The sequence below is a fragment of the Melopsittacus undulatus genome, chromosome 3 (genome assembly GCF_012275295.1).
Source record: "Melopsittacus undulatus isolate bMelUnd1 chromosome 3, bMelUnd1.mat.Z, whole genome shotgun sequence".
NCBI lineage: Eukaryota > Metazoa > Chordata > Aves > Psittaciformes > Psittaculidae > Melopsittacus > Melopsittacus undulatus.
The window spans coordinates 7,393,717-7,411,172 of record NC_047529.1 but is presented as its reverse complement, the minus strand read 5'-3'; the positions used below and the strand labels follow the sequence as shown (position 1 = coordinate 7,411,172).

The following is a 17,456-nucleotide window of genomic DNA, read 5'->3' as shown; positions in this document are numbered from 1 at the left end:
CAGCTAATCAACTGGAGGTTGAAAATAAATATGCAGGGAGCAGGCATACAAACCACATTGTTCAAATACATTTGTCTTATGCCAAGATTCATTTGTAAACTCATTTCAAGTGTTATACTTACTAGGTCATGTTGATGTGTTTTTCAAGATGGTTAACTGCTCGAAAACAAATAATATTTACAATACAGTTAAATGGAGCATGTTATCCAAAAGCAGAATATGAAAAGGTAGATGTACAGACCATTTGTATGCTGCAGTAATCAGCACTCTAACATCTGACTGAGATCCCTCTACAGCTAAGGGACTCTGACTTCCATCCTCAAGATCTCTGAAATGATACCCAGTCTCTGTGTGACTGTTCAGAGATCTAGAAACCCAGTCTAACAAAGCCAAGCTGCCCAGTAGAAAATAGCAGGAGTGCAGACACAGGGTAATTTTATATTTATGAAGATATATGAACTCTCTACAGTAAAACTTCCCTGCACTTATGAAGCTTTTGGGTTCATAAACCTGAATCTTTTCCCCTAAGTAAAACAACTAAGTCTACTCCAAACATATCTCAGAGGCCTATAAACAACCATACTATTAACTTTTAATTCCATATCTTTTGAGATAGCTAACCAGAGAGTTATAAAAGCTATCAATTAAATGCCATCTTCTGAGTAAGGGATAATTAATTCCTAGCTACCAAAAAGTACCTGCCACCATGCTGTAAAACATCCTGAATACAGATACAATCACCCAATCCATTCAGTATTCAAAGTTCCACATTCCATACAATAAAGATTCACTGAGCCAGAAGACAAAAACACACACACACAAATTCTAAGCAACTATATGGAAAGCTCATGTCCAAATAAAACAACACAGTTCAGTTTGTTTTGTGGAAGGTGGGAATCGAAGATCAATCACCCAAGCATCAAAAAAGGGCTCTATGTCTGTTGGCTGAACAGTGCTGTGACAGCACCACAGGTCCTCCTGAGAACACCTGAGTCCTGTAAGCAAAATCACCTATGGAATGCTTTGTTGGAGGTGTGACCAAAGAAACCCCTTGGGCAGAAGCTACGTCTCTCCTATGTTTTTGAATTCCAGAAATAACTATAGGCAACTATAGAAATTCACAGGCAAGAAAATCAGGCATGTATAAGATGCTACACAAATGCACATTACACGGATACTAAATTATGACTTCGGTTTTGTTCTGGGTTCAGCAGTAGCAGTTATTTTTCTCAGTCTTAGTAGCTGGTGCAGAGCTGTGTTTTTGACTTTCAACTTGGGAACAGCGCTGATAACACCAATGGTTTTAGTTGTTGTTTAGTAATGTTTACTCTGACCAAGGACTTTGTGAGTCTCATGCTCTGCCAGGGAGGAGGGGAAGCAGGGAGAAAGCAGAAACAGGACACCTGACCCAAACTGACCAAAGAGGTATCCCATACCACAGCACATCATGCCCAGGATGTAAACTGGGGGCAGTTACTTAGAAGGGCTAGATCACTGCTCAGGTTGGGCTGGGTATCGGTCAGCAGGTGGTGAGCGATTGTAGTCTCCTCCCTTGTTATTTCCCTTACCATTATTATTATTGGTGGTAGCAGCAGTGGTTTGTGTTATACCTTAGTTACTGGACTGTTCTTATCTCAACTCATGGGAGTTACATTCTTTTGATCCTCCCCCCCATCCCTCTGGGAGCAGGGGGAGGAGGCGGGGGGGGGGGGGGGAGTGAGTGAGTGGCTGTGTGTTTCTGAGTTACTGGCTGGGCTTAAATCATGACAGGTTTATATTTTCAACCCAGCTATCTATGAAATTCAACTTTAATTTACCAACTAAATCTCACTACAGTCATTGCCTGGAACAGCAATACTGCTCTAAGATTGGTTGGGCATTCTGCTGTTGAGTCAGGAACAAAATCATTAAAGTGGTGCTTTATGGGAATTACATTTTTAATTACAAAAGTGAATGCAATGCTGATAATTAGGGAATATCATTAGAAGTCACATATCAATTGTCAGTAAATTCAAATTAAAGCAGAGAATAAGTCTAGCACTTAATAAATCTTCACAAACAGAAAAACAGAACACATAGTACAAAAGAAGTGGGAAACCCATAGCTTTTGGTAAGAATGGATGCTCCTGCCATTTAGCTGCTAAAACAGTATATACTTTGTAGAGATGAGATGATCAAGAGCTAAAGGAGGGGCATCACATCCATCAGTCAGTGGCTCTGTTCAGGGAGAAAACAGCATACAGCAATTCCAGGATCAACAAAAATTTGAAGCTACCACTTATTAAACCTGTTATCCATTAGATTCCCTTAGTAAATCCTTTGCTTAGGACTGTAATTCCACAGAGTAAGTTATTTTTTAATACTGGGGTACTTCACCTTAAGTTCAAGAGTAGAGCTTCAAACCATTTGAATTAACACATGCTAAACCAGCCACTTTTTAGGTTGTACACTAGGTAAAAAAGGGGTATTATGTGTATCCAATGTGTTTCTGTCCTTGTAGTTTTGCCATCCATGGAAATAGGAATTTGATCAGAAATACGGAATTCTTCATGGTAAGCATATTTATTCACAAGGGTAGTTTTATTCCTCGTTTTCTTCATGTTCTCACACAAACTCTGGGTGCAGTATTACAAGAACAAGTCAATGATGAGAAGTCACACAATGCATGTGCAGATCCCAACTTTAAGTTGGGCTTCTACAAAGCATAAGGAATCCCTACAAAATGTGGGGAAAAAATGCATTAATTTGGATTCATTAGTGCTGGAAAATTGTAGTCTATTTCACGCATTATCATTAGAGAACTGCTTTATGGTGATATATTCTGGCCTATAATGAACACTGAGGACAAGTAAGATTACCTGGTATTTGTCATCACTCCTCCAACACAAGAAACATTATTTCTGAGAAAGACTTTATCTCTTCCTTTATCAATGTACTTTGTACCCAAAGGAACAGCTTCAAATTGTGGGGGAGATCCACATGGCCTTCTTTTGGCAGAAAAAAAGAAGCACCTGGACATTAGCTGCTAACAGAGAAATGTCTGTGAGCAGAATACCCAAAACTCAGAGGGTGTTTTCTCAAAATTTGGTAAGGCTGAAAATGAAGACAACCATCAGTCACATTAAACAGTAACCAGGCAGTCACCAAGAGATCTGCGGGGGGAAGGAAGTCAGATTAAAATCAAGCATAAAAGGCAGTAACATTTCCAGCAGGGAGAAGAGAGAAGCAATCAAAATCTGGTCTGCCACCAAGAAGATGCCCTGTGCATTGGAAGCTATGTGAAGGCCTGAGGGAGGACCCTGCCCAGCAGCCAAGAGTAGCCTGCACGACTGCCATGGGCCCATGGTGCAACCAGCACTGGCCGCTCCTGGGATGTTTTTGCACCTTACCTTGTGGGCTGCTGTGCCATCAGGAGGGTGGGTTACTGGGGTGTAGGGAACAGCACAGTTTACAGTGTGCACACCTCCAAAGAAGATGGATGTAAACAGAGTTTTTGGCTCTTTAACCCAAACCTCCTGTTAAAGGGACAGAGGTGAGCATGTAACCACAAGCTCCAGGGGATTGCTATAGAAGGGTGATTTGATATCTCAACCTGTTTACTAAGGTTTTGTAAACTTCTAGTCCAGTCATTCATCTGTTACACTGCTGCTATTGATTGTGTATGCATAGTTCAAGGACTAACATTTAATTACAAACTATTAACAAATCAACAAAATTACTTAAGCCATAAGCCATTTTCCCCTGCAACAAGCACATGCACTCTCTTCCATGCTTTCTACTTCACACTGATAAGCAGCCTCTGGCTAAAACTTTACTGTTTCAGGTTTTCCTTTTTCTTTTCTTTTTCCTTTTCCTTCACCTCAGGGCACCCAAGATCAGGAAATCAATCAGCTACACATGACACATTTGCTTCAGTACTCCTAACCCAATCAAACTACTGCAATAACTGTACTCCCCCCCCCAAAATCAGCTCCAAAACCTGCACCAAAATAGATCACATCTTTGTAAAATGAATATTAAGTTCTTGGATTACAGAAGTGAAAATTCAAGAAACTCAATATATGTTAACTTCCTTAATGTGGTTTCCTGTGCTCTAATGAGTTTAATCCACTAGATCAGATCTTTGCATAAGGAAATTCTAACTGAACACCACTGAAAGACTGGTGTTTCTTAACTGACAAAGTTTAGGCCACTCTTCCAGAAAACACTGAAAAGAAGTGGCTATTTCTTTTTTTAGGCAGGGTAAAAAAGTTTAATTTCATTTGCTATGGTTCATTTCTGCACTTCTGCTGATGACATTTGTATAAATTAGAGGTAATCAAAAAGCTTTTCCCGTGTTTTAACTTCACAAATTCTCAGCCTTTTGAAAGCATAAGGTCTGCAAAATCTAACGCCTGGGTTCCAAAATGTAGGGCCTCGTTATTATCCCTATGTCCTAAGCAGGCTTCCATAAAAATATACATTGACAGATCTTGCAATCAAAGACACTGAAGAAGTATACTCATTGATCTGAGACTCAGGACCTTTTTGAAGGACCAAAAATCGTAATATCCATTAAGTGTAAAGATATTTCTTTTAAACTTTATTTTAAATATGGGCTACTAATTTCTGATTAGTCAAAATAATTCTCTCTCAAAATCCTTTTTTCCCTTCTTTTGTAATCAGAAGAAAAACATTCTATATCAACATAAAGATTATTAAAACTAAGCTTACAAGAGACATTATGTCACCTTAGCAACTACTTTTTACAAGTTACTTACTCTGCAAAAGCTGATTTTTAACATGCACTTAAGGGTTTAAAGTTATTTCTAGACTAGCAACTGGCAACCATGTTCTTCATTATAATTTTAGAAAGCCATAAAGACTTAAATCTGAAAGAGAGAAATAAAATAGAACAGTCTTATGTGACAAAAACATCTGTTCATAGTAAACTGTTTTCAAAGCTATTCATTCAAGTGTTATACAAAGGAAGAGTCTACTGGAGATCACACTAACCTAGAATTTCAAGAAATACTAGAGCTAAAAAAAATACCTGCAGTTAAAAGACGTACATAAGGCAGTTATCAAAATGTAGTCAGCCAGGGAAATGAACACCTGACCTGCCAGTTGTATGCCCCCTAATTTCAACCAACACTGCCTCAATACCGTATTTATTTCTCCTCACTTCTATTCCCCAGCCATTTCCAAGTGAATGGGGCATCTAAATTTCCCCCCTCCTACTCCTGACTGCTAGGAAAACTTCTATTTTTTCCTGTTGACAAGATATATTTCCCCATTAGCAAACCACATTCTCACTTTACTGTGTATGTATTCCATCTGTGGAACATGGAAACAAAGAACTGGAAGTCCTTCCTTTTGTCTTAGAGTCCTTCAAACAAGTACAGTAGAAGCACTTTGACAATTAGCATTTACTCAGCACATTACACCTCCTCATCCCCTTAACGTATCTGAGTCATGACCAGCAGCTCAGGTGACTGGAAATTAACCTACTACAGCAAAAATGCATAAGTCACAGTAATTTGACATGCAACTTCATCAAAACCTACATGTGAGAAACCGGAGAGCTCCTCCTTGAAGTAAGTGACTTATTTAAATGCAGAGAAGATCTGCAGAGAAATGCAGTATCTTGTATTAAGACAGCTGAGGTATTGGGTTAGATTTAATCTTAAGGGCTGCGAAGTTTATCAGACCACTTTCAGCCTCTCCCCCTTCTTCCACTCTTTTAGAAGGAAAATGCAAGATGAACTCATTCCCCTTGAATAATTACAGGATCAACTTATAAGCAAAACCAGGGAAGAATATTCCTACCCTCTTAATGATGTTTTGTCCCTTCTCTGCCCATTTCTAACTACAAATCAAAATAGACTGATAGATAAAATAAACCCACAAATTGGGCCTTTAAATTGATTTTCTAACCAGCTGAGGAGTGCATGAATGGTTTCCTTTTAAACAGCATTTCTGTATTTTGAAAACTGAACACAGGTTAAGCAGCAAGAGGTAACTTTAGTATCTGTACTAGTCTTCGAATTATAATTCAATAACCCTTCACAGAACATGAAGGCTTCTGCCTACCTTTTCTATCTGGTCTGTGCCACATTACTCTGTCAAACTCCACCTGCTGGATAATCTTAAAGAAAGCCTAGAGAAGCTTTGGTTTCACCAGGATTGATGCAACACCTAGATGCAATGATAAAACTGATTGAACAGCATACCTGATTATCTATTTTCCATGCTTTTTGTTTCTAACATTCTCTATTAGTACTACAATCAGGTGAAATCCCTGGGTATTTTTTCTGAACACCTCAGGTTAATGGGCCATATCTGTAACTCATATCAGTTTCTGGTAATGCGGTTATATATGGGGAAAGTCATAGCTCATGAGTGTCACAGCTAAGGAGAAAACAAGAAGTATACTTTGTGCTTTTCAGCCTCTGATAGTAGAAAAGCAGAAAGTAATGCGTCAATAGAATTTTAAACTAACATTTAAAATATCACTTAATTTTTCAAATGCTATGAGATAAAAGAATAGGCAAAAAAGGCCATGGCACTCCAAACAGCATACCAACTCCTGAGAACACCAATTCCAACCCGATTAACTAATGTGGTATGTACCTGTCCATCTGAGTGCTGGATGATTCTTCTGCTTGCTACTCCTTCCAGTAAATGTAGTCAAATCATGATATGTACATTCTGTTAGAGCTAGAATGGAGCATCCATGTTTCCTTATGGCTGAGCTCTACTATTCATGTGCGGAAACATGAATTCTAGCTTTGGGGGTGAAAAGAAACGCTCCTGGATTTGAGGGCTGTAGGTGATGTGTAGCAACCCAAGATATTTTTATCATGCGGAGCTTACTTAACCATTTCCTTATACACAACTCAAACATTCAAATTTCAAACAGTAACTGACAGTAACTTCTTACCCATAATTTCTAACTCATAAAGCCCATAATAATTTAGATTTGTGTATTTGTAGGTATTTTCTCTTACACGATGTCTTATAAGTACAACTCTTTATTATGATCTACCATCTTTTATGAATACTTAAAAACACGCAGGGTGAAATACACGCAAGACTTGCAAATCATACCTGGCGCAGTCTGTGATACTGAAATGCTGGAAGAAGCATTACATTTGACAACAGTAATTTAATCCAAAGTTAGGAGAGCATTTATTCTTTGAATACTGCTCAAATATTTCTCTAGAAACAAGAAATTAACATAATTTTACACAGCTGATGTTGTAGCATAGGCAGTACAAAACAAAAAACTCCTGCTGTGTGCAGATAATCATCAGTTCAGAATGTTATCACAAAATAAGCTCAAGTGAAGACTATCTGCAATGAGAAGTTTTATAGCAGCTTCAAGACAACTATTATTTTGATGAAAATCATTTCTTTTCTCTTGATACAAATCCACCTAATTTTGACAGATCTCCAAATGAAACTGTTGCAGAGCCTCTCTTGGCTGGTTTTGCCTAAGGAAAAAAGAAGAAAAAAAAGATAGGGCTGATTTTAAGTTTATTTTTTACAAAAAGCTTTTAAAGCATCAGTAATTACAAAAGTATCTTCAAATACAGAACAGTTCAGCATCACATTACCTGTGATTCATGGAATTTCCAGCCAATCATGTAGAAGATCTGAAACGTGGCAGGTACTGAGCCATCACTATTTCCATACATTTCTGTTAGGGCAGGAGAGGAGTGAGTTAAAAAAGGGACACAGAGTATTAGTTCTAAGAAATCCTTAGTTCTCAGAACATTAGAACCAAGTATAACATATTCATCATAATGACTCTCAGTGAAAGATTTGGGACAATAAAAATATCTCATACTGGTGCACCCCATAGTTCAAATCCTGTCATGATAATTTAGGTTAAAAATACCTGTACAATTATGGCATTTTGTTCTACTCCAAAATGCTGTTGCCTTTTTTTCCCCTACAGAGAGGTCAGAAAAAGAGACAAAAAAAAAAGTTAAGTAATTTCAGTAATTTATTACATCTCAAATACTTACCTTGGTATATTGCAGCAGCTGCTAACATTGTGTCCCTGTGTAGCAGAGGTTTTCTATTCCAAGAGCAATTACTCTCCCCCATACCTAAAAATATGTGTTAGCTTTAAGAAAAAGAAGATACGGTATATGCCATGAGTTAAGTGTCATGCACCTATGACAGACTTATACTAAACCAGAGTAAATATAGAATCCTCTGAATATCACTGTAAGAGAGAACATATTGTAAATAATTAGGTTAGTTTCTTACCTATAAGAATCCAAACCTTTTAATGCCAATGCTTTGCAATTTACAGTTTGCATTGTTAGGAATTATTCCAGTTTATGACTTCTTCAGCCCAAGTCTACAGTCATAGGTTTTCTATGGTTTTCTAGTATAAATTTATATATTCTAGTATATTTTATTTGTAAGTTTTAAGCACAAGTGTTTATTCAGACACCACCTACACACCTTTTAACAGATAGGGATCAAAATTGCCAGCCCGTAAGATTTTCAATAACAAATGAAATAACCATAATTCTAATCTCTTTAATCACTTCCTGCATCTGAATGTTTCTGAAGAGAATGGAAGTTTTATTTTCATTAAGGAACTACTCTAAACAGCAGCTGATCTAGAGCAAGAAGATACCCTAAGCTGCCCTGGAAGTTAACAACTAATCGCATATGAATGACTACTTTACAATCCATGACAAATGCAATTACAAAAGTTAAGCATCTCATGTTCATCAGCAGACTCCAATTTGAGGGTATATTTATTCTCATTCCAGAGCACTTTCCTGAATGTCCTGATAATTAAGAAGGCTCACAGGAAAAGTTGGTATGTGGGATATATGCTTCTGTCTCCCTTGCAGGGCTTTTCAGCTACTTACTATGAACAGGCTCTCAAAGAATGGGAATACAAGAGAAGCAGAAAATTCATAGCAGACCACAAAGTAGCAAATCTTTTGACTTCTGCTTCCCAACACAAATCTGCTGATAGGGATAATCTCCTGACTCACAGGAGATCGGGGAAAAAGAAGTAATGCTTTTATTGTAACAATAAGCTTTATTTAAAATTCAGTTATATTTCTTTAAGAAAGAAGTTTCTTATGATGAGGGTGGTGAAACACTGGCACAAGATGCCCAGAGAAGCTGTGGATGCTCCATCCCTGGTAGTGTTTGAGGTCAGGCTGGACAGGGCTCTAAGCAACCTGCCCTAGTTGTTCATGGTGGAGGGGGAGGACCAGATGACCTTGAAAGGTCATCTAGACAGATGACTTTATTTAGAGGATCTATTCTATCATTTGGACTTAAGAAACACACAGTGAAACCCTTCTGTGTCTGCATCACTGATAAAGAAAACATTTTTGTTTTCACAAAGAATATACTTGCCTTGCAAGTCTTCCATAAGTTCAAACAACCCTGGGTAGTTGACTTGAATTTCATCAGTATCCTAAAAGAATTGAGAAGCTTAGTTTTAGAGCATATCAAGCTAAAAGAGTTGCATTATGTTACCCTTCAGTGCAGCTATCTGCCACTTCTGCTCAAACCATGTATTTCTCTGAAGAATACACTGTCTTAACATTTCTAAAAGTTGTTTAGTAGCCCAAATGCAATCAATTTTTTAATTGAAATGCCATTATTTTCTTATTGGGTTTAGAGGAAACAGCAGAAGTGTCCAAAGGTTTTTCAAGCAAGTCTAACATTCACTGACATTTCTCCAAGATCATAATCCAAATTCTACTGGGCCACTAGCCAATGATCCACTTCAGTTGGTTTCATTAATCATGGTGAAGCTGAGAACACAGGCAGTTCAGGCTATTTCGGAGACTTATTGAGCAAGGTGCATGACATGAAGAAGGAAGCACTACATTACTAAGACATTAGTAAATAACAGCTCTCATTTATAATTACCACAGTCAGTGTGTTAAAGCCAGCTCTCGACAGCAGATGTCCCAAATCAGAGACAGCAGTGAACGGTGATACATGAGGAGAAAATCCTCCTTCTCTTTCCAGCTCTGCTAGCTGCAGAGAGCAACGAAGCTCATATAGAGTGTCTCCTCCAAACATTGCACCAATGAATACTCCATCCGGCTTAAGAACTTGGTGAATCTACCACAAAGACCAAAATACAGAATGGTTTTCGTTATTAAGCCTATGTAACTAAAGCATTCTTAGGTTGTAGTGGTTTTTTTAATTAACTTAAAATTAGTTATTATATTAATTTTAACAGACTTTTAACATTGACTGTATTCCACAAGGCAGCTTTTCGTAACACTGTGAGATACATAATCTGTCTGAAAAGACACTATTTGTGTTTAGGAAAGACTGACTCTACAGAAATCACTCTTGCTGTCAGAAGCCACTGAACATACCATGGAAATCTAGGGTAAAACTATTTTCAGCAGGATACTCCTTAAACAATATCCTCAGTTAGTTTGAAAATAAGGTAGATCAAGACAGCTTCTGCTTACTTTTACCTTCTCAGATGAGGGCAACAAAAATAGTTTTTAATGGCTTATGAGAAACAGAGGTCTTAGTTTCCAGTAGTGATTTTCACATTTCTGAACAGAGTAATGCAATTCTTCATATCATAGAATGGTTTGGGTTGGAAGGGACCTTTAAGATCATATAGTTCCATCCACCCTGCCATGAGAAAGGTCATTGTATTATGTCTAATATAGTCTAATTATGCCCAATATTATGTCTACAATAAAGGTAGAGACATGCTAGGTCTATTTTTAACATTAGGACTCAGCCACCAAGGTTGACAAGCTGCTTTCTTGTCTGTAAGTTCCAGCCTCTTTCCTACTGAGAAGGCCAATTAAATTCATGCTTTGTTGTTTCTATAAGCATCGGCAATGATCCCTGGTTTAGATATCCAGAAGAGCCGTATTACATGATCAGGCTAACAAGAAAGCAAAAGCTTCCAACAGCTTACCTTCCTGATTTAAAACAAAAATCCCCTTAAATTGGTTTTCAATTAAGTATTAACCAAGCTACCTTTTCTATACTAGTAAAGAAGCCTTTAATTAAGAGGTAAGAAAATTAAGCATTTGAAGGCAGTCTCCTTTAGTTAAAGCTAGCAGTCCCAAAGTAAAAAATGAACACTGATGCTGAAAGTTGGCCAAAAAAACCTGCTCCCTCCCCTTTGTGAGACATTATAATGTGTCAGTTATTTTTACTGTGGGGGTAAATATATTTGACACTCCAGGGAATGCTTAAATTCCAGAGTAAATGGTATATTTCTTTTCTTTCCAAGTTTTTTTTTTTAAAGTACTAAAGGCTTTCTGATTTCTAATATTTCCATAATTGTAAGTACTCCTATTCTTAACAGGAGGCAGAAAAGCACAGTAATGACTAACCAGCATAAAATAAAAAGAAAGAGATTTGAGACAAGTTTTCACCCGCAAGAAGTAGCTGAAATAATCAAAAATCAGATTCTTCCAGAAGCAGTTTCCATTTTCTGCTCTCAATGAGTATTTTGTTCATTTCAAAATCAAAAAGCCTTTATTTGATTAAAGCTGTATTTCAAAATAAATGAGACATAAAAATTATACAAATTCCATATACCAGTTCTGGAGAAGTTAAAACATAAACAGCTCTTGCATGGCAAGTAGTAAGAGCTAACACATGTTAAACATCATTAGCATTACCTCAGATTACATTAGCTACCATGATCTCAGCTGTTGAGACTATAAAACATTATACAAACATGTTGACTCACTTATTCCAAATTAATTTCAGAAACTAAGTAAGCAGAAATATTAACTGATGCTCCTCAAACTACCAAAATATTGGGGAAAAAAATCACTTGTGTACAACAGGAGCTATTTCTGTGCCTTTTATTTAAAGAAAACCTGGAAATATGGAATGCTCTGAAAAAAAAGTAATGTCAAGTGTTGTCTTTTAGTATTAAAAACCAGTTTCTTACCTCTCTAAAAGCTTTGGGAAGGTCATTCACCCAGTGTAAACTGAAATGAAAGACACATTTTATAACTGCATTTTAAACATGCAAGTAATTGTTACATTATCTCAGTATGCCTCAAAATCCAAAGCAACAAAGCAATTCCTCAAGCTGTTCAAGTTCTAAAAATTTATACAAATAGCTTTTCTTGGAAACTGGGAAGATGCAAGTCCTGGAGAAAGACTGTCAAAATGCAAGCAAGAGAGAAGATACAGGTATCCAGGGCTCCATCAAAAGGAGCAGGTCAAAGGAGGTGATCCTGCGCCTCTGCTCTGCTCTGCTTTTGTGAGATCTCACTTGAAGTATTGTGTGCAGTTCTGGTGTCCTCAACATAAAAAGAATATGGAACTGTTGGAACAAATCCAGAGGAGGCCACGAGGATGATCAGGGGACTGGAGCACCTCCCATATGAAGACAGGCTGAGAAAGTTGGGGCTGTTCAGCCTGGAGAAGAGAAGGCTGCATGGAGAACTCATAGCAGCCTTCCAGTATCTGAAGGGGGCCTATAAGGATGCTGGGGAGGGACTCTTCATTAGAGACTGTAGTGATAGGACAAGGGGTAATAGGTTAAGACTTAAACAGAGGAAGTTTAGATTGGATATAAGGAAGAAATTCTTTACTGTGAGGGTGGTGAGGTACTGGAATGGGTTGCCCAGGGAGGTTGTGAATGCTCCATCCCTGATGGAAATCAAGGCCAGGTTGGACAGAGCCTTGTGTGACATGGTTTAGTGCGAGGTGTCCCTGCCCACGGTAGATGGGTGGGAATTAGATGATCTTAAGGTCCTTTCCAACCCTAACTATTCTATGATTTTATGAGTCTTGAAATCAAATAAAAAAAACCCCAGTAAGAACCATAGGAATAGCATTTTTTTCGTAATGTATACTCCTATTAACTATGCAAGTACATTTCTTACTGCAGTAATGGACTATTCATCTTCCTCTTGTTTTTTTCTTAAACTTACTCTGAAAAGAACATTATTTAACATCTGTAACCAATAAATTAGTTATAAAGAAATTAACACTTACCTTAAGCTACTAACAACAAGATCAAATGTATTCTCTTTGAAAGGAAGGGTTTCCTCATCAGCTACAACGCTGACTGTAGGGACTTCAGATTCCAGAGTATTTTTCTAATGTTGGGTTACAAGAGAAACAACATCAGAAACTTGCTACTTCTGCTTTCCTGCTTTATGGAATTGAAGCACATCAGCATTCAGAAAGCTACTTACTAAAGCGTTCTCTGCAATATCAACTTGAACAAGTTTTTCAACTGTGTCCTGAAAGAAAATTTAACAAGTGTATAAAACATTTAAATTGTTTATAAATTGACATTAGCAATGTTTCTGAATGCTTACACAAGTTTATAACGAGTTATAAGGAATCTCTTCAACACTTGTTTAAAACTCTATATAAGAGTAGAAAGCATATTTCCCCCTAACATAGCACTTAGTAATTTTTCCCATTGACTAATAGCTGAGATAGAAACAGTAACAGAAAACACATTTTGTGTTTTTAGGTCTAAGTTCAGTCAATATAAACCACAGATTAGCAATCAATGAAGTGCCTTTACCCACAGTGCAGTTCATGAAGGGTAAATTGTTCTGGCTTAATGTCTCCATAAGGATACTTGCCTTTAACAACTAAGTGCATTCAACAGATTAGAAAAAGCACACATATCCCTACTCAAAACTAAAGGTTAACAACTACACAACTGACGGCTTCCCTTGCACTACCACTGGTCTAATCTTTAATACAATATGTACAGAATAACACCTACAAACGGCACATCTTTGAGCTGTATTTGAAATATGAGTAGACTTAACTCATTAAAATTCAGACGATTGATTTAAATTATAATAGAGAACTATTAGCAAAGGAATAAATACATACTTATTGTACACATTTTTCAATATGAAGAGCTATTACCTTGGTTAAATGTTGCGCTATGTAACCTCTTCCAGAGCCAACATCCAAAGCAAGCGGAAATGTCCTAAAGTATAGGTTTAACACCATAAAACTAAAACTATGTGAAGTTTTAGACTGTATCAGGTTTCTTCTACCCATATCCCAATGTCTTCCCGAACTGAACACATTAAGCGCCCTCCCGTGGTCACCTCAGAGAAAGGCGCTCACAACAACCGCCTGTTCCTTCAGCCGTGACCCTGCGGGTGCGTGTGAGGGCCAGGGAGCGGTGCCCGCCTGCCCCGCGGCGCGGCTTACCTGGGGATGTCAAACACCCTGTCCGCTATCCTCCCGCCGACCTACGGGGGAAACCCTCCGATCAGCGCTGCAGGGCAGCTCCCTCCGCGCCCCGCCGCCTCCATACCGAGGCCGCCCCGGTACCTCCTCCCGCAGGTAGTCGCACTTGCCGGGCTCGGCCTGCAGCGCCGCCCAGTTCTTCTGCTTCCGCTTCAGCCGCCGGTCGAAGGGGCTGAGAGCGCCCGAGCCCGACGGAGGAGGAGCGGGAGGAGGAGCGGCAGCGGCGAGGCCTGCTGGCAGCGCCCAGAGCCGCCGGCAGCCGCTGCCCCACAGGCCCGGGACACCGGACCCTGCCAGCGACCGCGTCCCGACGGCCACAGCCGCCATCACCTCAGGCACACGGCCAGCGCATGCGCAGTAAGGCACCCAGCTCGTTGCTTGTCCTCTCTCTGCGCATGCGCGCTGCAGCCCCACCGCTGTCTGATCGGTCGGGAGTGGTTTGTCCTGCTGTGGCTGCCGTAGCGCCGTAGGAAGTGGGGCGCGGGGCATTGTGGGTTCTGTGGGAGCGTGGGGCCGGGTTGTGAGGAGAAGGCAGCAGCAGCAGCGGTGATCGTTAACGGTTGGTGGGCTCGGGCCGGGCGCTGTGGGCAGGGTCTGTGGGGCCGGTCTGTGGGGGCCGGTCTGTGGGGCCGGTCCGTGGGGGCCGGTCCGTGGGGGCCGGTCCGTGGGGGCCGGTCCGTGGGGGCCGGTCTGTGGGGCCCGCTCTGTGGGGCCCGCTCTGTGGGGCCCGCTCTGTGGGGCCCGCTCTGTGGGGCCCGCTCTGTGGGGCCCGCTCTGTGGGGCCCGCTCTGTGGGGCCAGCTCTGTGGGGCCAGCTCTGTGGGGCCCGCTCTGTGGGCCCGCTCTGTGGGGCCGGTCTTCGGGGCCGGTCTTCGGGGCCGCTCAGTGGGGCTTTCCCCGCTGCTGGGCTAGGGGAGGGAGCAGGATGCCATAGCCGGCTTGGTGGGGGGCAGCGGGGCCCTCGGGGAAAGCCGCGGTGGTGCAGCGCTGCTGCTTCCGCCGGAGCTGCTGGTGAGAACGGCCTGAGCTCGCCGAAACGCTTGTCCTCTACCTGACGGCGTTTCTGATCGGAGCTTTAACTGGGAGCGAGCTTGCAGTTTGCCCAGGCAGCCAAGAAAGCCAACAGCATCCTGGTTTGTATCAGCACCGGTGTGGGCAGCAGGGCCAGGGCAGTGATTGTCCCTTGCACTGAGCACTGGTGAGGCTGCACCTCGAATCCTGTGCTCAGTTCAGGGCCCCTCACTAAAAGAGAGATATTGAGGTGCTGGAGCGGGTTCAGAGAAAGGAAATGGAGCCTGTGAAGGGCCTGGAGCACAGGTGTGATGGGGAATGGCTGAGGGACTTGGGGGGTTTATTCTGAAGAAGAGAAGGTTCAGGGATGACCTTATTGCTCTCTATAACTGCCTGACAGAAGGTTGTATGAAGTGGGGTCAGTCTCTTCTCCCAAGTAACAAGTGATAGGACAAGAGGAAACAGCTTCAGGCTGCACCAAGGGAGGTTTAGGTTGGATTTTAGGGACAGTTTCTTCACCAGGAGAGTGATCAGGTGTCCGAACAGGCTGTCCAGGGCAATGCTGGAGTCACCATCCCTGGAAGTGTTCAGAATCCATGTGGATGAGGAGTGGTATGGTTTAGTGGTGGACTTGGCAGTGCTGGATTACTGGTTGGACTTGATGGTGTTAAGGGTCTTCCAACCTAGCTGATACTATTGTGATTCTATGTACCTAAGTCCTGGGGAAAGTAAAGGGCAGAGATCTGACTTACAGTGAAACTGCATGAGGTCTGTTTCGGGACTGGTGGGGAATCACTTCAGGCTTTGTCTGCAGCAAGTGTAAACTTATAGCTAAAAAGGTGACATATTCATTATCTGAAGAAGCTCAGATGTGTTTGTGGCCAAGACTGTGGTAGTTGCAGGATTATTTATAACTCATTTAAATTGCCATATTTTTTAATGTAAAGAGCTTTTTAGGTATAGGTTAGAAATCTGAGTTTGCTTAGTTAATTTTTTTTGTTGTGTGTCTAAATCTACATTAAACAAGTTTTTTAATCATAACTATTTCATTTTGTTTCCATACTGTAGATGTCCAAGTCTTCAACAGCATCAAAAATGTCCTCCCAGCAGGAAATATTGAGCGATGGGCGCTTCAGCTGTGTTACCAGGGATCCCAGGTTTTGGGAGATGCCTGAAAAAGAGCGTAAAATCAAGATTGACAAGCGATTCAGAGCAATGTTTCATGACAAGAAGTTTAAGCTGAAGTATACAGTGGATAAAAGAGGACGTCCTGTTAACTATACTTCCACAGAGAACCTCAGGAAGTTTTATGCCCTGTCAGAATCTGACTCTGATCTTTCAGAAAGTGATGGTAAAGAACGTGCTAAAAAGAAAATAAAGAAGAAAAAGCCTAAACGTCAAGGAGAAGCAGATTCTGCAAAGCTGCTTGGTGATGGTCAGACAGACGGACAAGGGGTGGGCCAAACGTGTGAAGCAGAGACAAAGCTAAATAATCTTACAGATGGAAAACAAAAAAAGACAGCTAAATTAAACTTGAAAGAGGACTCTAAGAAAACTGCAACGGAAATTGGTGGCTCTCAGGGAAGCAAGGGCTTTTTACACAAAGGGGGAAACAAGCAAGGAGATGCATCAGGAGGAAGATCAAATTCGATTCAAAACAAGCAAAACTCTTCACAATCAAGTGGTACTAAATCAGTTAAAGCTCTCCAGAAGGACAGTTCTGTAGGAGGAAAAAGCAAAGAATCAGGTTAGTTGTTCAAATGACATTTACTTGGGTGTTGTTGTTTTATCCATGGAAGAACTTTTGCAAGATCAGTCATAAAATAGCTGACTGACACAGATTCAGTGTTGCTGGAGAATTGGAGTTAGTCAGCTCTTTGTCAGTGCTGACTCTTCAGTAAGGTTACAAACTTCTGTGTCCTCCTAATTGCTGGAGCTGAAGTTGTTGGTTAAAGAAGGAAAATGTATAGTAGTATATAGACTGCTGTATTTATCAAACTGAATAGCAAATATAAGCTCTTATACCATGAATGCTAGAGCATATCAAGGCTTGAAGACTGAATGCATAAAGATGGCAACATCAAGCCATTAATATAAACAGGTATTAGCAAGAACAGATGACTTAAAGAAACTTTCTTTATATTGCTTGCACATTCATGTAGCCTATGTTATTGAAATCTCATTTCTGCCTGTTGATTCTACACATTTAAATAGAATAACAGAACAATATTT

The 17,456-nt window shown here is 40.4% G+C and overlaps 2 protein-coding genes across 4 annotated transcripts in view; one reads left to right on the top strand and one right to left on the bottom strand.

The window, feature by feature from the left end:
• Positions 1–7,146: 7,146 nt before the first annotated feature.
• On the bottom strand, positions 7,147–14,550 carry NDUFAF5 (NADH:ubiquinone oxidoreductase complex assembly factor 5). 3 transcript variants are annotated; one of them, XM_034061268.1, is made up of 11 exons: positions 14,299–14,550; positions 14,176–14,216; positions 13,882–13,945; positions 13,185–13,232; positions 12,982–13,085; positions 11,924–11,963; positions 9,904–10,101; positions 9,382–9,442; positions 8,013–8,096; positions 7,599–7,681; positions 7,147–7,475 (listed from the first exon to the last, which is right to left on the bottom strand). In XM_034061268.1, exons 1-11 carry the CDS (start codon positions 14,539–14,541, stop codon positions 7,389–7,391), a joined length of 1,053 nt encoding a protein of 350 aa, XP_033917159.1. In that variant the 5' UTR covers positions 14,542–14,550; the 3' UTR covers positions 7,147–7,388. The 3 variants fall into 3 exon arrangements, 2 of the variants coding, with proteins under 2 accessions (XP_033917159.1, XP_033917160.1); XM_034061269.1 differs by lacking the exon at positions 14,176–14,216 and having other exon boundaries at positions 14,299–14,354; XR_004549513.1 differs by lacking the exon at positions 7,147–7,475 and having other exon boundaries at positions 7,620–7,681; positions 8,013–8,113.
• A 179-nt stretch (positions 14,551–14,729) lies between these two features.
• ESF1 (ESF1 nucleolar pre-rRNA processing protein homolog) overlaps positions 14,730–17,456 on the top strand; it is a 29,937-nt gene continuing 27,210 nt past the window's right edge. Inside the window, exons 1-2 of the mRNA XM_034061177.1 lie at positions 14,730–14,773; positions 16,293–16,971. Coding sequence (XP_033917068.1) covers positions 16,293–16,971 — 679 coding nt within the window. The 5' untranslated portion in view covers positions 14,730–14,773. The remainder of the gene's footprint in view (positions 14,774–16,292; positions 16,972–17,456) is intronic.